Source organism: Balaenoptera musculus, chromosome 4 (assembly GCF_009873245.2).
Source record: "Balaenoptera musculus isolate JJ_BM4_2016_0621 chromosome 4, mBalMus1.pri.v3, whole genome shotgun sequence".
Classification (NCBI taxonomy): domain Eukaryota; kingdom Metazoa; phylum Chordata; class Mammalia; order Artiodactyla; family Balaenopteridae; genus Balaenoptera; species Balaenoptera musculus.
In genome coordinates this window covers 143,242,576-143,261,959 of record NC_045788.1, presented here as the reverse complement: position 1 = coordinate 143,261,959, position 19,384 = coordinate 143,242,576, and the positions used below count along the sequence as shown (strand labels likewise).

Below are 19,384 nucleotides of genomic sequence, written 5' to 3'. Positions count from 1 at the left end.
GCCGTGTCCCCACCACCGTCAACACGGGTCCCCTCTACGGGGCCGGCTTGACCCTGGCCTCCACAGAACTAGAAGACAGCAGATGCCGGCCCATGCCGGCCCATCGGTGCTGGGCTGGAGGTGGAGGGTCAGCCCGAGGGCCCACGGGGTTGGGGATGGGCGTCTGCACTCACACAGGGCAGCAAGGAACCGGGTGGGCCCAGGCAGGGCATTGCCTTCAGCAGTCCCTTAGGGGAGGGGAGAGGAAGACAGAGAAAAGGAGGAAGGGGAAAAAGGGCGAGGGGAGGGCTGGGCTCCCAGACACCAGGGCTGGGAGCTTCCATGAGCAGGAAGGAGCTTCTGGGTCCTGGAGTTGGGGTCCTGCTGGTCTGGGGAGGGAGGTATCCTCTCCGGGGAGATTCCACGAGAGATGAGGAGCCCAGAAAGGCCAGGAGGGCCCGGCAGCGCCCTGACTCTGGACTCAGGATGAGAGGGAGTGGGCCTTCGGGTGTGCTCTGGGGTCCTGGGCCCACTTCCTCTTCCCAGCAGGGCGGAACAGGAGCCCGGCAGGCCCACACCAGGGGGAAGGCTGGCTGGGCGCTGGGTACCAGCAAAGCCTGGGGGGAAAGAAGCCCCACTCACTCCCCGTGCGCCCCCAGAAGAGCATCTGGCTGGCATCAGGCTCTGGGCTGATTCTGTGTAAGAGCAAACGAAGAGTTCCCTGGCAGCAAGGAAAGGGCCCCCCAAAGTGCCCAGGCTGGCTGGCACCTATGGGACACGAGCCACAACGGCAAGACCCTGACATCTGCCCCCACCTCCATCCAGGCCTCAGTCTGCTCTCTTCCCCTGACCCAGGGACTCAGGGTCACGTCCATCGGGCAAACCCGCCAGGTGACGGCTCCTTGTGTGGCGGGACCCCTCTCCCCACTGTGTGCTCCCCGGGATGCATGGGGAAGGGCGACCCAATTCACCCACGGAGCCCGTGTCCCGCTGGTCAGCCGGCGGCCACACGTACCTGCTCCCATGGCGTTTGTCCCACGAGTGGACCGGCACCCAGGCTGGCTGCTTGGCTTTAGTTCTCCCTGGAAGGGTGGGTGGGCCGCTGGTTTCCCGCGGAGTGGCATCATTCGGAGCGTCACCTGAGCCCCGCCCCCCACTCCTGCACCCTGGTCTGGGCGGCGGGCAGAGAAGGGCCCACCCCACACTCACAGCGCAGAGCCCCCCGCTCACACACTGTGCGTGCGGTGCCCCCCGTGACCGCAGGTGGGGGTGCTGGGGTGTGGGAGGGTAGTGGCATCTGTTGGTTGTTTTTTAACGCACCACAACTGAAAAATCATGATGCGCTGCATCAGCGCGTAAATGTGTTTCCCACTGCCAGTCACACACTTTCCGAGTACAAACCTCCCTCCACCTTTACCCTTTCTAAGCATCTGTCCTTTATACCTTAGATCCATGAGCAATGTACCCCTAACTTGCTTCCCCCCCCAAAATATTTGAAGTAGTTTAAAATATAAACACTCATACAAAAAGACCATGAAAAATAAAACTGGAAAGACAGATCAGGGTTACAGAGGTGGAGGTAAAGTCTGCCCTGAACATGAATTAGGTAAGAAAACTGAGCAGTAAAGTAGCACTGAGAGTCCTGTCAGCAAAGCTGAAAAGGAGAGAGAGTCCCTGTCGCTGGAGGAAAGGAAGCAGCCTGTTGATGAGCCCTGACACATCAGAGGCCGGTCCTCCCGTCCACTGGAAAGGAGCTGCTTAGTGAGTAGAAAAGCAAGGCACGGAGCGACCCGAGATGACAGGCTCCCTGGGGCGGGGCACAGCCGGAGGGGCAGGAACCGGGCACGGCCACACTTCTCTGGCTGCTAACACGGCCCCCTGATGACCTACTATGGACCTTCCTCAGGTTTCTCTCCATGGTTTAATTTTCTTGGTTTTGGGTTGTTATTTCTTTTTTCCCTTCTCACTGGACTGAAATTTTGGTACAAGTGTTACTCTTAACAAACATTCTGAGAATAAACAAAGTTGACAAAGTTGTTCAAAGGTTACATGTTCCACTTATCTCCCGAGAAAAATCCGGTCTCTACCACTTGGCTGTGGAAAGAGCCCTGCGGTCAGAGGTGTTCAGGAAATACTGGGGAAGCAAAGGCAAACCAGTTCCACGGGGTAGGACGATCTGTGCCTACAACCAACAAAATGCACCCAACCTCCTCGGGGAGCCTCGCTCATGGGCACGCACCCTTTCTTCTCTGAATGCTAGTTCACCCTACGGGCGCCCCGTGGGACAGGCTCCCAGAGCCGAAGGGACATATCAGGATGGACGGCCTGGTTTTACATCCCAGCTGGATCACTTCCTGTCCGCGACCTTCCATTTCTCTGAGCCCGTGTCCCCATCTGTCAGTGGGTCTGATGGTAGAATTGCCTGCCCTGAAGGTGTTGCAGCAACTACATGCCCTATGGAAAGAGCTCTGTAAGAGTGAAGCACTGGACAGAAGCAGCCGTGTCACCGCCTCACTGGGGGAACATCAAAGGCGGGACTCAGTCACCATCTGCTACAAGAGTGATGGGAGCCAGGTGGGCCTCGGCCTGCTCGAGCCATTGGGCACTAGGGCGCAGGGCTGATGGGGTCCTTGGACACAGGAGTGCTGGGCAGGGACTTCAGGTACTCCAGGTGCCTCCTGGCGTCCTCCTGGTTCTGGCGCACATAGTACACGACGTAGGTGATCACCATGGCGAACCAGCCGAACATGGTGACCAGCATGGCCACATCGGTGGTCTTGTGGTGGACGCTGCAGAAGCTGACGCCAGAGTCGAGAGCCTGGATCAGCGGCTTCCCCACGTATTCCTCCTGCACCGAGGTGTGGCAGGCGATCTCGTCCACCGAGTCAGGGTCCAGCTTCAGCTCCCACAGGGCCTCCTGCAGGGCGCACTCGCAGTGCAGGGGGTTGTGGGACAGGCGTATCTTGGCGCTGAGCTTGCCCAGAGCGTCCTTAGGAATCCTGCGGATGCGATTGTGAGACAGGTCCAGCAGCCGCAGGCCCCCGGCCAGGCCCGAGAAGGCGGCGGGGCCGATGGTCTCGATGGCGTTCTGAGACAAGTCCAGCTCTCTCAGCTGGTTCAGGTGCTGGAAGGCTCCGTTGGGGATGCGGGCGATCTTGTTGGCGTCAAGCTTCAGGAGCACAGCGTCAGTGGGGATGTCCTTGGGGATCTCCTGCAGGCCCCTCCCACTGCAATGGACGGCCACGGCCCCGGCATGGTCAGGGCACTGGCAGCTCTGCGGGCAAGAGGCACCCAACCGCAGGCAGAAGAGGAGGAGGAGGCAAGACCCTCCCGTGGGGACTGGCAGGGAGGACGGGCTCTGCTTGCCCATGGGGCCCATCCTGACCACCTGGAGACAGATGGCACGCTGCTCTCACTCAGTGCTGCGGTCTACACTCTTCCCCACTCCCCGGTGCCGCTGTGGAAGGGACCATCCCACACAGACATAAACTCTCCTTCCTCACGTGCCAGGAAGAACCATGTTCTCTTTCAGTCCTAAAAGAGAGGAGCAATCAGCATTGCCGGCCGTGGTCTGGCTGGGGACCCGGTGGCACACTTTGACTTTGGGGGAGATGTCACAGCCAAACGGACACACTTGACCAGTGGGGGGGGGTCTCTGTGACTTACTCCTGGAGATTCCCACTGCCACCCGGAAGAGCAAGGTTGTGCTGCCTGCTGGCTGGGGGGTGGTGCCCAGCAAAGCCGACCGAGAACACTGCCACCCTGCCCTGGACACACCCACTGCACACCTTGGAGGTCAGGGGCTTGGACCGCACGGGGTAATGGGAGTCCACCCCTCCTAGCTGCTCAGGGCTGGAAAGCAGGAAGACTGGCCTGCAGGGTTGTCATACGAAACTGGAACGCAGGGGCGACCGCCGGCCACCACTGCGAACCAAGCCGGCACCCTCATCCCCGCGGGGCTAGGCTGCTGTCAGAAGCTCAGCGCTTTGCTAATTGTGACAATCCCTTTGACAATTATAACATTAAAGCTCTTCTGTCGGCCCTAACGGGAACAGCCACCCGCACCGGCATCGGGTTCGGCGCCTTTTATTTCAATTATGTTTGAAAAAGGGAAACGAGAAAAGAGAAAAGCCAAGCCCTGGGCGCGCGGCCCGCGCTGGGCGTGGAGTGGCGGGGCCGCGCGGGGCCTGGGCGGGCGGGGCTCGGGCCCCGGGGGGACCCCAGACCTCGGACCTCGGGATCCCCTGGCTCCGGACCCCAGGGACCCCCGGGACTCCCGGGTGGGGGATGGACGGGGGCGGGGGTGTCCACGCTCCGGGATGAGGCGGGAGCTTTACCTGCGTGGCCGCGTCCGGAGACTGCTGTGCATGAGGCTCTCTGCCGCTCGGAGTCCGAGCCGGCGCCACGCCCGGAGGGCGGCGGCGACCCGGAGGCCTGCGCCCAAGTCCGCGGCCGCAGGGTACACACGCGGCTCGGCCTGCGCTCCCGGGGCGGGGCCTGGGCGGAGTCTGGGGCGGAGCTGTGGGGCGGGGCGGAGTCCGGAGCGGGGCGGGGCCTGAACGACAGCAGGGCCTGAAAATTAGGGGCGGGGCATGGGCGGAGCTTGTGTGGCAGGACGCGGCCAGGACATCGCGGGGCCTAAAGATGGGGGGTGGGGCCAGGGCGAGGTCTGGCCGGAGTCTTGGGTGGGGCGGGGCCTGGACGATGGGAGGAGGGGGTCCTGAGGACGAAGGGCGGGGCCTTGGGTGGGGCCGTAGAGGCTACACGGGGCGGGGCCTGGGAGCCTAGCTTGTGGGAAGGCGTGGGGCAGGCCTGGGATCAGGGGCCTGGGATCAGGAGTGTGTCTCATGGGCTGTGGGCGGGGCCGTGGGGGACCCCAGAGCCCCGCCCCTGCCCGTGTCCAGCTCCGCCCCTGGCTCTGGCCCCAGGATGTGGGGGGCGGGGAAGTTGGAGACCCTCGGGTCGGCGCGAAGACCCAGACTGTCTGTCTCAGGTATGGCGCCAGCGGCTGCCAAAGCGTTAATGGAGTTAGGTCTCCGTCCACCTGGGTCTCTTCCTGCCCACCCCCCATATCCCCACCCCCACTCCTCCACCTCCCGTCTTAGGGTCCATGCATGGGCGTCCATGGCGCGTAGGCAATGTGGGGATTGAGCCATCCTTAGGGTTTTTATAACAGCTTTACTGTGGTGTAATTGATATACAATAAACCACATATTCAAATTTGATACATTTTGACATTTGTATACACCCGTGAAACCATCACCACCTCAAAGTATTGATAGTAAATACCCCAGAGTTTCCCGTTTGCAATCCATCCCTTCTGATCCCCATCACCAGGCAAGCACTCATCTGCTCTATCGCTAGATCAGTTTGCATTTCCTGTAATTTATATAAATGGAATCATGGGTGTGTACGTTTTGTCTAGCTTCTCTCATTCAGCATAATTAATTTTGGTTCACCAGGTGCTGATGCATTTATCAATGGTTATTCCTTTTGGGGCTGAGTAATGAGACATTGCAGGAATGTTCCATCTTTTGTATATCCACCCACCTGCTCATGGAGACTTGGGTTGTTTCCAGCTGTTGGCTATTATAAATAGAGCTGATATGAAAATTGTGTACAATCTTTGTTTGGACAAATACTCTTATTTCTCTTAGGTAAATATCTAGGAGTGGAATGACTGGATCATACGGTAGCTTATGTTTAACTTTTAAGAAACTGCCAAAGTGATTGTACAATTTTACATTCCTGTGCTGTGTATGCTCCACATCTTCACCAGCACTTGGTATGGTCACTCTTTTTAATTTTAGATATTCTAATAGGTGTGTAAGGGTATATCTCATTGTGGTTTTAATTTGTACTTCACTCACGACTTAAGTGTCTTTTCATCTGTTTATTTGCTGTCTGTCTATCTTTAAGGAAGTGTTCTGTTCAAATCTTTTACCCACTTTTAATTGAGTTGTTTTCTTATTTTGAGTTTTGAGAATTCTTTGTGATTTGTATCAGATATGTGATATGTATATATTTTCTCTGATTCTGTGGATTGTCTTTTCATTCTCTTTAAAGTTTTTCAAAGAGAAAATTTTAATTTTGATGAAGTCCAATTTATCAGTGTTTTATTTTTTATGGATCATCCTTCTGGTGTCATATGTAAGAAATCTTACATATTGCACTTATATTTTGCATTTGGGTCTATTATCCATTTTGAGTTAGTTTTGGTGTACGGTGTGAGGTATGATTCTTCCAACTTTGCTCTTCCATAAAGTTCTTCTGGTCATCCAAGATTCTTTGTATTTCCTCATGAATTTTAGAATCAGCTTGACAACTTCTACCCAAAAAGCCTAGTGGGGACTTCCCCAGCGGTCCAGTGGTTAAGACTCCGCCTTCCAATGCAGGGGGTGTGGGTTCAATACCTGGTCGGGGAGCTAAGATCCCACATGCCTCGGTGCAGCCAAAAATTAAAAACAAAAACAAAAAAGCCTAGTGGGCTTTTGTGTGGGATTGCATTGAATCTACAGATCAGTTTAAGAGAATTAACATCTTGACAATATTGAGTATTCCAATCCATGAACATGGTATATCTTCTCATTTATTTAGAGCTTCTTTTATTTCTTTAATTTGTGTTTTGTAGTTTTTGGTTTACAGATCTCACACACCTTTTGTCAGATTTAGCTCTGATTTTGTAATGCTGTTGTAAATGGTATTTTAAGTTCAATTTATCTTTGTTAAATGCTAATATATAGAAATAAAATAGATTTTTATATACTGATCTGAACTTTGCTAAACTCACTTATTAGTTCTAGTAACTTTTTAATAGAAGCCTTAGGATTTTCTACATATACAATCACGTTGTCTGTAAATAAAAAGAGTATTACTTCTTTCTTCCCAGTCTGAATGTCTTTTACTTCATTTTCATACCTAACTGTGCTGGCTAGAGCCCTAGTTCAATACCGAACAGGAGGAGTGAGAGCAGATATCCTTGTTCCTCTTGACCTTAAGGGAAAACATTCAGTCTTTCACATTAAGAATAATGTTGACTGTAGGGTTTTGTAGCTGTCCTTATCAGTATAAGAAAGCCTCCTTCGATTTCTAGTTTGCTGAGAGTTTTTAACAGGAATGGATGTTGGATTTTGTCAAACTTTTTTTCTACATCTATGAAGAATATTTTTATTAGTCTATTAATATGATGGATTATATTGATTGACTTTCAAGTGTTAAATCAACCTTGTGTCCTTGGAATAAATCTCACTGGCTCATGATGTATTATTATTTTTACATGCTGTGGAATTATTTAATAGATACAGAGTTGCTGAGGTTATTTTTTTCTTTGACTGAATGTTATAGCCTGCATCTCTCAAGGAATTGCCCATTTCATCAAATCTGTTGAACTTATCAGCATAAAATTGTTCATCCTTTCAATATAGAGTATGAGGTGATGTCACCTCTTTCATTCCTGATGTTGGTACCTTGTGTCTTCTCTCTTTCCTTTTACTGACCAGTCAGTATGGAAGTGTATCAATTTTATTGATAATCTCAAAGAACCAGTTCTTAGTTTCATAGATTTCTCTATTTTTTTTCCTTTTTTTTTTCCATTGACTTCTACTCTAATCTTTTACTTACATTAATTTTCTCTTCTTTTTCTAGTATCTTAAGGAGGAAGATGAGCTCACTGATTTGAGACCTTTCTTATTCTCTAGTATAGGCATATCTTGGAGATATTGCGGGTTCAGGTCCAGACTACTGCAATAAAATGAATATCAAGATAAAACGAGTCACTTAAATTTTTGGTTTCCCAGTACATATAAAACTTATGTTTACACTATACTGTAGTCTATGAAGTGTGCAATAGCATTATGTCTAAAAAATATTTACATACCTTAATTTAAAAATATTTTATTGCTAAAAAAATTGTTAACCATCATCTGAGTCCTAGTAGTAACACCAAAGATTACTGATCACTGATCACCATAACTGATGTAATAACAATGAAAAAGTTTGAGATATCGAAAAAATTACCAAAATGTGACAGAGAGATACGAAGTGAGCAAATGCTGTTGGAAAAAATGGTGCCGATAGACTTGCTCGACTCAGGGTTGCCACAAACCTTCAATTTGTAAAAGACACAGTATCTGCAAAGTGCAATAAAGCAAAGCGCAATAAGACAAGATATGCCTGCGTAGGCATATAAATTTCCAAGTCTTGCTCTAGCTGCGTCCCAAAAACTCTATGTTGTATTTTCATATTCATTAAGTTTGAAATATTTTCAAATACACCTTTTGATTTCTTTTTGACCCATGGGTTTAGAAGTACGTTATTTCATTTCCAGATATTTGAGGATGTTGCAGAGATTATTCTGCATTTGATTATTAATTTAAACCCATTGTTGTTAGAGAATATACACTGTATGCATCAGATCCTTTTAAACTTATTTAGACTCATTTTATCGACCAGAATATGGCCCATGTTAAAAATTGCTATGTGTGTACTTAAATATGTGTTCTATTGCTCAGAGGAATATTCTATAAATATTGATGAAGTCAAGTCTGCTGATGGTATGATTACTGATTTTCCATCTACTTGCTACTTAATTATCGACGGAGGTGTGTTGAGGTTCCTGAGATCTGTCTGTTACTCCTTGCAGTTCTATCAGTTTTTGTTTCACACATTTTGAAGGCTTATATTCAGATGAGTATGTCCTCTTGCTTAATCGACCACTTTATCATTATGAAAAGAGCCTCCTTATCCCCAGATTCTTTGCCTTGAATTCTACTTTTCTGACACTAATAGCCACTCCAGCTCTCTGTTTTGATGGGTTAGCATGGAATATCTTCCTCCATCCTTTTGCTTTTAACCTCCTACGTCTTTTTTAAAATATTTTTATTGGAGTATAGTTGATTTACAATGTTGTGTTAGTTTCAGGTGTACAGCAAACCGAATCAGTTATACATATACATATATCAAATCTTTTCCCATATAGGCCATTACAGAGTATTGAGTAGAGTTCCCTGTGCTATAGAGCAGATTCTTATTAGTTATTAGTTACGTGTTTTATATATAGTAGTGTGTATATGTCAGTCCCAATCTCCCGATTTATCCCTCCCCCCTCCTATGTCTTTATATTTCGTTTCCTTCAGGATTTCCATAGCATCAAAGTTTCATCCTCCATATATTTATTAACTGCAAAGGGAAAAATAATAGCTTTACAGTGAAGAAACCTAGCAGAAACTACCTTACATATGTGACCAAGGTTAATATCATCAGTAATAAGACAGACTGACATCATGTAGCCCTTGATACCACGGCCTGAGAAAGACACGGCATCATTGCTATGGTATTCTTGCCAAAAACGCACAATCTCTTTCCAATCGTGGGAACACGTCAGACATACCCAAATTGAAAGGCACTTTTTACAAAGTGACTGATCGGTACGCTTCCAAAATGGAGAGATCATAAAAGACAAGAAATGGCAACTAAATGGGATGTGGGATCCTGGAATATACCCGGGCACAGTGGGGAAACGGGGCACACAATAAGGCTGGTGGTGCAGGTGATGGCTTGGTAACCCACATCCACAGGGTGGTGGGAACCGTGAGCTCCCGTCTGTCCTCTGTTTCTGCCCCATTTGTCCCTCTGCTCTGTTTCCTTTTCCTCTTTTCCTGCCTTCTTCTGGACTGAGTCTTTTTTGAGCCCATTTTCTCCCTTTAGTTGACTCCTAACTGCTATGTCAGTGGCCGCTTTAGGGGGTGGTGTCGGCTGTCACTTCTCATCACAGACTGCGTCGGGTCACATCAGACCACCTGCCGCGTAGGGTGGGAGGCCTGCAGGGTGTGCCCGTCCCCGGCCGTGCTGTGGACATCCACGTGTGTAGGAACCCCTCAAATCTTACCATCAACAGTCTTTTAAAGGGATATAAATAAGATGAGCTGTGAAGCTGCCGCTATGTTACTGTAGAGTAGATTGAAGAGGGGAGCCCCAAATTATGGAATATTTTTAATATTTAAGTTAAACACATGAATGTGGTCACCACCCAAAACTACAGTGTGGATGCAGGTGAATCCAGACATTATGCAGTGGGGGGAGGGACCAGACACTCAGAGTTCACGCTGTGGCTTCTGTTTATGGAAAGTTCAAGATCAGGTGGTGGAGGCAGGGACGGGGAAGAGGTGCGAGGGGGCTTCTGGGGCTGCATGTTCTGTGTCTTGATCTGGGTGCTGATCGTCAGCGTAAGTAAAAAACCCACCAAGCTGCTCACGCTTCAGATGTGGGCGGGTGACTGAGGGCGTGTAACTCCTCAATAAAAGAAAACAATGGTGTGCTGGCCACGTGTGTGTTCACAGGTGGTTACGCGTGTAGGTGATGAATAGAGTGATGGATGGGTGGGTGGATGGGTCCATTCAGGGTGCAGTGTTGCCCTCCTGGTCCTCACTGGTCCGTGGCCTCACTAGGTGATGACGTCGGAGATGCCACAGAAGGTGCTGGCAGCCGGCCAGGTCCAGGCCGCAGGGCCCCGCGAGAGCCTGGCGCACTGTCTGCTCCAGACCACAAGCCTGCTCTCAGAAATACCAGAAACCCTCTAACGCCATCCTGGCCACGTGGTCTGCCCACTGTAGCCGCCCTTATAGCTGTGAATGGGCTCCGGGCTGATTACCTCACCCATTTATCCACCCGGAATCCAGGCCTTCTGACCCCCGGGAGAAAGCACAATGCTCCAGCTGGTTGATTGCGTCCCATCAGGCAGGCTGTTTTGCTAGCAAGGTCTGAGTGCACCTCCCTGGGGAGGAGGTGGGCGGAGCAAAGCCTGCTGCAGCCACTATGGTGGGGATGAATAAAACATCCTGGCAAGGCCGAAACCTTGCCTGCCCACGAAGACCCCTCAGAGAAGCCTGGGACTGGCCCCTCCTTGCGGCGTGGCCGGCCGTCTAGCTGTGTGCTGACCGCCCTGCTCCCCCACCTGCCCGCCCACAGTCACCAGCGTGGCCCTCAGCCGCCCCAGCCTCACACTGGCTCCAGACGGCCCCCCTCCTGCCCTCGTGCAGCCGTGGGGACCCTCAGACAGAACCCCAGGCCGGCCAGGCTCTGCTGACTGCAGCCGGCTCGTGGGTAGGGGCTGGACCCAGGGCACCTGACAGAACCCGCCCGCTGCCCAGCACCACAAAAGCAGGTCCTGAGCTCGCCAAAGAGCCTCGATGGATGGCTTGCCTTGGGCAACGTTACCCTCAGCAGCTTGGGCCAGACTCGACCTCCTCCTACGCTCCCTGAATCCCTGGATCTCCCGGAATTCCTGGATCGAAAAGCCCTGACGTTGGTTCCCCTCGAGGGCTTCCCGAGCACTGGGCCTGAGCAGCTAGGGCCCAGCCCCCCGCGCCCTTCCCGAAGCCCCTCGGAACCAAAGGGCCTCACGCTCTGGGCCGCCGCCAGGACTCAGTGTGGGACCAGAGGGTGGTCCGTCTCCCAGGGAAGTGGAGGCCACCTGCACCTTATCTAGTGGTTCTGGGTTTTCCAGGGCAGTCTCCCTCCCCCCCGCCCCAGCACACAGCCCCCCTCCCCAGGCCTCTCACTCTTCCTCTTCTCCAAGTTTTGTCCATTTCGTTGCCCTTTTTCAAGAGCCAAGTTCTGAATATATTCACCATGCCAATTCTTAATTTTTCCCTCTCTCATTAAATTCTGACTTGGTCCCTGCCTGAGCCCCTAGGTTGATGCTGTAGCTATTTTTTGAGCTTCTTGAGTCATAACCTCAGATAATTTACTTTCACTCTTTTCGTCTTCAAATAAGTGCATTTAGGGTCCTAGCTGTTCCTTCCTGAGACTTTCAGCCTCAGCCCTGGGGCTGTGACCTGGGACTCTCTCACTGTCTCGCTCTGGCTGCCCCCCAGGAGGGTGCAGGTCTCGGGCGGGAGGTGGAGGGCGTGGAAGCACATGCAGCACCCGGCCCGCAGGCCTCACTTGCCCCAAATCCCGAGCAGCAGGGGTGGCCCTGGACCTAGTGCCAACCAGGCTCGGGGACAGCCACCGCTCTCCCACAGAGACACTGCCGCTCCCCATTGGTCCTCCTGCCGTGAAACTAGAGGCTCCAGAGTGAGGACAGAAGCCGCCCACCAGGGAGGGCAGAGGGTGGGGCGCCACAGTGTCCTGTGCCCGACGCCGCCTCAGCTCCCTCCCAGCGGTCAGGGGCCTGGTCACTCACGTCCCGTGAAGGCACCTGGAACCACTGATGTACCTTCTGTCCTCTTCTGGGGCACGGCCGCGTTCTAACATTACTGTTCGGAAGCTGTGAGCCGAGTGCGGCCTCAGTGATGGAGCTGCCTTGGAGACTTGCTGAGATCCACACACTTGCTGGGTGTGATGCATGCCCACTTCTGTGAATGTTCCGTGTCTGAGAACCACGTGTCTCTTCTGGGCCATGTTGTTGTGGTGGTGGGTACAGAATCACACACACGCCATAGACTGTGTGTACATATATGCGCACATTACACATCATTTACTCTACAAATATACATATATATTACACATATTGTACCTAAAGAAACATATTGCACACGACTTACATATAAACACATGTATGTGTAAATTATGCATAATATATATGTATAATATATATTTATAGATAAATACACACACGCATAATATGTAGGTAAACATGCACACACACACCGCACAGGATGACCTCAATCCTGTTGACTGCGTTATTCAAATTCCGCCCTATTTTTCTTTTGCTCCTTGATTCCTTGATTTCTGAGAGAAAAGTCTCAAACGTTACTGTGAATTTGCCCATTTCTCCATGAATTTCTATCAATTTTGCATTATATATTTAAAAAGGTATTGTTTTAGGTGGATAGCAGTTCACAAAAGTGCTACCTTCTTAAAGGACTTATACCTTTTCCCACTCAAATATTCCCCTTTGTCTTTAAAAGGACAAACTCGAGCCTTGGGTTCTGTCCTCTGCTGGATGTGTCTCCCCAGTTTTCCTTTTGATAGTGTTTGCTAGGATGAATCCCTTGTGTTGTCATCTAGTACATGTCTCTTTTGGGTGATAGAGAAAAACATATAGAAAAGAAGAGAAATTTTTTGTTAATTTATTTTTTATCCCAATATGACTCACAATTTGTGTGTGCCATAACTGCTGACATGTTTTGACTGCTTCCTGCCATTTTATTTCACGTGAACCATCTTCTATTGATATTTTTTCTTTCCTTGATTTGGTCGTTCCTTTTGTTTCCTCCGGTGGTTTGACATTATTCCTCTCTTTCTATCCTCTGGAGGTCACCCTGGACCTGTAATACACTTACAGGGCTCACCGCCTGCGTTTCTCTCCCAGCGCTATGCCCAGTCAGCATCTATTTCCTCCTCATGAGTAAGAGGAGACCTGCGCTGCACTTGGATTGGCTGCGTTTGTTCTTCTGCCGGCTCCCAGGGAGACCAGCTGGGGTTTCAACAAGAAGTTATCATTAAATTTTCTTTTTATATTATGCCTCAACAATGGTAAGACTGGGCCCTACATTTACTGGTTCCTTTGATTCCACAGAGCTCAGTCTGTGCAAGCGCGCATGTGTGTGTGTGCATGTATTGGACTAAATGTTTGTGTCCCTCCCCAAAATTCCTACGTTGAAGCCATAATCCCCAGTGTGACTGTATTTGGAGGGAGGACCTCTAAGGAAGTAGGATTAAATGAGGTCATAAGGGTGGGGCCCTGACTTGATAGAATTAGTGCCCCTATAAGAGGAGAACCAGAGCCCCCCCCAACTCCTGCACACTCCAAAGAAAGGCCACCTGAGGACACAGTTCAAGGTGGCCATGGCCAAGCAGGGGAGAGCCCTCACCAGGAACCACCCTGCCCACACCTTGACCCCCACTCCCAGCCTCCAGATCTGTGAGAAAGTGAATGTTCCATCTGTGGTGCCTTGTTCTGCAGCCCAAGCTGACTAAGACAGTGTGTTTTGCTTTTCTGTAATTCATCTTTGAGAAATTCTTTCAGAAAGGGTGCATGAGGAACACACTTTCTGGGTCCTTATGCTTCTAAAATGTCTTTGTTTGGTGCTGCCACTTGAACACTAGTTTGGCTGGATATGAGATTCTAGATAAAAAACCAAGGCCCCCACAGTGGCTGAGCACCTGCAGGGTGGGGGGCCAGGGGGAGGCACAAGGGGCTGAGTCCCAAGTTGGGGGCTGGAGCCGGGGTCTAGGAAATGAGGAAGAGGAGTGTGTGTGTGTGTGTGTGTGTGTGTGTGTGTGTTGGGGGGGTGTTGATTGGAGGAGAAATCATGAGTTTGGACCGGAGGGGCTGCAGGGTGTCCACAGGAGACCCCCTCAGGCCCCAGGAAGCTTGGCTGTGGGCTGGGTGAGGTCTTGGTGACCCAGACACAGACCCTTGACCACTGCTTGTGTCTATAACTTTATTTGAGGGAAGCATAGAAGAGGCGGGCGAGGCTGGTGTAGGAAAGCACATTTAATGTGGGGTTTTCACAACATTCCATGGCTCCTGATGGCTTGTGCTGATGGCCTGTGAGTCGCTGATGCTGAGCTGGGTGGCCCCTCAGTCCACACCTACCGCCCCTCCTCCTGGGCTCTCAGGGTGAGGGGAGGGGGCACCATGTGCAGGAGAGCCCCCGCCCGCCCGGTGCGTCTGCGTCCTCCCCGCCTGGGTCCCGGGGCAGCACACAGGCAGAGACCTCTGCATCTCGGGAGGAGGCCGGAGCTTGCCTGCGCCTCCTGCCCTGCTAAGGGGCTCAGCCCTGACAGCCAAGGGAAATGGGTCCCACGGTGCCCCGCCCCAGGCCAGGCAAGGGTCTGAGTTAGGTCACGGAGGAGGCCCTCTCGGGGGTGTGGGCCCGAGGAGGAGGCCACAGGGGAACCCCGACTCTCCAGGATGTGCCAGCCTTGGGTGGAGACACCTCTGATGGTGGACATGCTGCTCACAGGACGTGGCCAGGAGGGTGTCCACTGGCCGCCAGCAGGCTCGGGAGAAGCAGTGTCGGCTGGTGGGGTGTCCGTGGCCACCTCAACCCTGAGGCCCTGCCTCGTGGCCGGAGCCCCCCTGCGCCCTGCTCAGCTCTCCTCCCAGGGCACCCCGAAGCCTCCCAGTTCAGCAGCTGGGCAGGAGGGGCTGGTGATCCGAGTGGGCCGTGGATGGAGCGGCTCCGCCGGCCCCTGCAGAGCTGCGCGGGCTGCGTGCCCAGGTTAGTAGTAGGCCCCGAACAAGGCGGCCACCTTCTGGAGGATGGCCTTGTGGTTGGCGTACAGCGGGATGCGCTCGTCCACCACCTGCCACCGGATGGACACGCCCGCATCGCAGGAGTGCAGGTGCTGCGAGGACAGGGGTAGATCCTGACTCCCTCCTGAGCCGGCCCTGCCCCCACCCAGACACCCCGGGACTAGAGACGTCAGGGGGTGGCGGGGACCCCGCGACCCGGCTCCCGGCCCTGCCACAGGCCTGGCCGATGGCCACTCGCTTTACCCTTCTGCTGCACAGGCGCGGATCAGAACATGCCCACAAAGCCTTAAAAACCCTTGAAGGGGGAGAGAGGAGAGGTGCAGCCTTGTTGTGGGGTTTTCTTTCCTGCAGGCACAGCCCGGGGTTTGTTCCCTGGGACTTCCTGGTCCCAGTTCTGGATTAGGGGTACGGAGGACGGCATCCCCACAAAAGTGCTGGAACCGGCCTCCCCTGGGTGCGACCCTGGAGGCCCCCAGGGTTCCTGGCCAGCCCCGGCTGCGCCCCAGCCTCCTGCTGCTGCCCTCTGGCCTCTCCCGGATGCCCCCTGGGTACCCTCTGGCACAACTCTGACCCCCGCAGCTCCCACTCTCTGGTCCTGGCCAGCTCTGGCCCCAGGCCCCGGAACCCCTCAGACCCATCCCTATAGGCCCCGAGGCTCTCCGGGGCACTGATGCCCCCGGCCCCCCCATTCCCCAGAGCCTGAGACCCCGGCCACATACAGAGTTCAGCCTCTTCAGCTCCACGTCGCCCTGGTCTGGAAAGTGGACGCTCACGGCCACCGTCTCGATCCAGGCGTTGTCCGTGTTCCTTGGGTCATCCATGTACCCTTTGTACACCTGGGAGGCAGCACAGGTGTGAGCTGGTTCGCCTAACGGACCCCTGAGCCCCCCGGTCTTCTCCCAGAGGAAGGGGCCCCATGCTTTCTCTGCAGCCGGCCCGGGTCCGGGATGCTCTGAGCCCCACTGTCCACTGCACCCAAGCCCCGCCTGGCTCTCCCCCACCCCGTCCACCTGCCCCCAACACCACCTTCAGCTTGACTGACACATCGTGGGGACCCACAGCCTCACTCGTCTCCCTTCTGGTCTCTGGCCTGGTACCCAGACCTGCCTCGACTGTCCTTGGAAGGATTAAAAAGGGCCAGTGGACCTCAAAACATTACGCAAAGTGAAAGAAGCCAGACACCAAAGGCTGCACGCTGTATGGTTCCACCTATAATAAATGCCCAGAACAGGCAAATCCACAGAGACGGAAAGCAGCCTCGTGGGTGCCAGGGGCTGGGGGAGGGAAGGGAGTGACTGCCAATGGGTCTGGGCTTCCTTTCGGGGTGATGGGATGTTCTGGAACTAGACAGAGGTGGTGACCACACCACGCTGTCTGTGTACTAAATGCCACTGAACTGCTCACTTCAAAATGGTTCCTTTTATGTTGTTTGGATTTCACCTCAACAAATGAAAGAAGTTTATTTTCACAAAGCAGAGAAACGAGACATGGCAGTGCTCCCTGTGGGGCCGCAGGGGACAAGCCGTGTGAAACTGCTTGGTTTGTAGGTCAAAACCGTAAATATCAGCCATTGCCTATTTCATCCTGAGACGCCACAGAGACAGAACCAGCAACGACTCAGATGCCCACTTGGAGGACTGTTTAAATAAATCATGGCACAAAATATTATGTGGTCCTGAAAAAGAGTGAGGTGGATTTGGAAATGTGGACCTAAACATATGGCCTTTGCAAATTAACTGAAAAGCGAGTTACATCTTTGTGCCCAGCTGTGCTCAGGGCAAGAGGGAGTGTGGGCCGGACACCAGGCGTGCCCCGGCTCCAGGCCAGCAGAGGCCGTGGCCCCCCACTTGATCTCGGGAGGGGCAAACCCAGACAGAGAGAGAAGGCGAGGGGCCCAGAGCCGCGGCCACGTGGGTCCCTCCAGGAGGCTCCCCAGCTCCATGCAGCCCGCCCTGCAGCTGTCACGACCCGCACCTCGGGGCCCCAGACGCACAGGTGCGAGCCAAGCAGAAAGGTCACCTCACCTCCATGCCGTGCGTCAGCAGGCTCTCGAAGGAAGGCCAGAACTCTCTCCGGAGGACCTGCTTCAGCTTCCGGGGCAGCGTCTCTCCTGGTTCCCGGGAGCCCTGAGCGGAGAGGGAGGAAGGGGCGGGTCAGCACGGCTGTCTGGGGACCTGCTTCCTCTGGCCACCTGCCCGGTGTGGGCCGCGGGCCAGCCCCCTGGAGCCACGGGCGGACAAGGGGCTGGCAGCGGCTGCCTCGGGGCTGGAGTGACATTGCCCAGAGCCCAGAGCCCAGAGCCCAGGTCAGCCCGCGGGGCAGGAGGGCGGCACAGCCTGTGAGGCGCGCAGGGCACTGTAGCGGAGCCAGCCCCCCAACCGCCGCCACCCTGACCACCAGCCGGGCTGTGTCCTGTCTGTGTGCACCCCTGTCCCCGTCTCCAGCCTCTGCTCTGGCACACCGGGCTCCCGGCCACTCCCGACGCCCCGGACACGGGCCTGCACCCGCACTCCCCTCCCCATCCGTCTAGGGGACCCTCTCAGTCCACATCACGTCCATCCACGTAGGCCCTGGAGACGCCCTAGCCCCTCGCTGGCTGCGGTGGCGGGGACCATCAGATGCCCCTCAGTACCTCTCTCGGGGACACAGGGGCACAGCTCAGAAGATGCCCGTCGGCAGGAGAGACCAAAGTGCCAGAGAGGGAGGCTGAATGGTGCCGGAGAACCCGTGGGAGGAGAGGGCCGGGCCTGGGCTCAGAGCCGCGCTCCCTCAGCTAGAGGGCACAGGGGCTATGGCTGCAAGAACGAGAGCCGCCCAGGGCCCTGGAATCCTGGTTGGGGTCTCAAGACCCTCAGTGGCACCACTGCCCCACACACACCCATTAACTTGCTGTCCCAGCAGAGCAGCTGCTGGGCCACCGGGTGGGTGGTGGGGAAACCCGACGGCCTCTTGCTGAGCTGGGCGAATCACGGACTCCCGGGTACAGGCGCAGAGGAGGGGACCCCGGACAGAGCTGCACCCAGAGACCAGCCGGGGGCCTGGTGGGCGACACGGTCCTCCTGCCAGGGTCAGCCTACTCCAACCCCAGAGCGGCGACAGGGTCGTGGGGGCGGAGGGCAGATTGACCGGTCAGGATCCGAGTGGTTGGGCCCGCTGGGACAGGACAGGCCCAGGGCCGTCCACACCCCAGTTCTGTCACCACAAGGCCTCTGGGGTACACGCCGGCCTTCGGTCCTGCAAGGAGCTGCTGCTCTTGAGCTGAGGGCCTGTGCACCCCCGTCCCCTGCCCCAGGCTCAGCTCGGGCCCCAGGGCTAGGGGCAGGTGCGCGCCTGAGACACCCACCTGGGAGCCGCGTCTGACCCCAACCCCTGAGCTCTGCAGGGAGACCCCGTCTAGCCTCCGAGGCAGCCCCAGCCCTGAGCCTGGTGCCCCCCGGGATGCAGTAGGTGCTCAGTTAGTGCTTACACTCCGAAGAGCACCTGAACCCGTTTTCACAACCGCAAAACAAGGTACTAGGAGGGAGAATTCCCTCTAAAAGGCAGGGACCGGCCTTTGTCATTCAGGAAAGGACAGTCTGAGCTGTCCAGGGCAGCGACCACAGGGGGTGGTGTTCCTTCGGTGGGTGGAATGGGCAAAGGCACGCAGGGCCCCGGGACCCGGGACGGCGGGTGCGGGCTCACCCCGGGCAGCACCCAGTGCTCTGAGAGGGAGCGCTTCACCACCAGCACCTCCAGCATCTTCTTTATGCCCTTCCTGCAGATGGCGCCGTCCTGGTTCCGCCTCCAGCTGCAGGAGGGATGGTCTGATGTCAGCCCCTCCCCCGCTGCGGGGGAGGCCAAGGCAACCCCCCCCCCCACTCCTGAGCACCTGCTCCAGGGGCACAGAGATGGTAACCATCGCTCCCATAACTGCTGGTCTGACTAGAATGGGTAGGCCTTTTGGGAGAATATTTTTCTATCAAAAGCCTTAAAGAAGCACGTGCCCTGGACCCAGCCCTTCCACCTCTGTGACTCTTTGGAAATGACGGGTAGATTGATATGGATTTTCATTTTGTCTGCGTAGTGAGCCCTGGCCCTGGCTTTGTCCCTCCCCCAAGGGGCCTCTGAGGGAGGGGGACCCCCAGGGAAGTGAGGGCAGCCTGGGGGCAGGAAAGGCCTGGGCTTTCCTGGGGGCATAGACGCTCCTGCCCTGTGTTT

At 54.2% G+C, this 19,384-nt stretch overlaps 2 protein-coding genes and 1 non-coding gene across 7 annotated transcripts in view; all 3 read right to left on the bottom strand.

Moving 5' to 3' along the window:
- Positions 1–1,520: 1,520 nt before the first annotated feature.
- LRRC3 (leucine rich repeat containing 3) lies at positions 1,521–18,667 on the bottom strand. Of its 2 annotated transcripts, none has more exons than XM_036851806.1 (2): positions 18,656–18,667; positions 1,521–3,401 (listed from the first exon to the last, which is right to left on the bottom strand). In XM_036851806.1, exon 2 carries the CDS (start codon positions 3,356–3,358, stop codon positions 2,585–2,587), a length of 774 nt encoding a protein of 257 aa, XP_036707701.1. In that variant the 5' UTR covers positions 3,359–3,401; positions 18,656–18,667; the 3' UTR covers positions 1,521–2,584. The 2 variants fall into 2 exon arrangements, with proteins under 2 accessions (XP_036707701.1, XP_036707700.1); XM_036851805.1 differs by lacking the exon at positions 18,656–18,667 and adding an exon at positions 4,317–4,451 and having other exon boundaries at positions 1,521–3,513.
- Positions 14,409–19,384, bottom strand: part of TRPM2 (transient receptor potential cation channel subfamily M member 2) — a 52,679-nt gene continuing 47,703 nt past the window's right edge. For all 4 annotated transcript variants that reach the window (XM_036851801.1, XM_036851800.1, XM_036851804.1 and 1 more), the window contains exons 30-33: positions 18,869–18,974; positions 17,212–17,313; positions 15,907–16,023; positions 14,409–15,279 (exon numbers count right to left, since the gene is read on the bottom strand). In XM_036851801.1, the coding sequence (XP_036707696.1) occupies positions 15,154–15,279; positions 15,907–16,023; positions 17,212–17,313; positions 18,869–18,974 (451 nt within the window). In that variant the 3' untranslated portion in view covers positions 14,409–15,153. The remainder of the gene's footprint in view (positions 15,280–15,906; positions 16,024–17,211; positions 17,314–18,868; positions 18,975–19,384) is intronic.
- LOC118895050 lies at positions 17,270–17,346 on the bottom strand. The gene has a single exon (XR_005019827.1). It is a non-coding gene; the product is annotated as a Z6 small nucleolar RNA (small nucleolar RNA).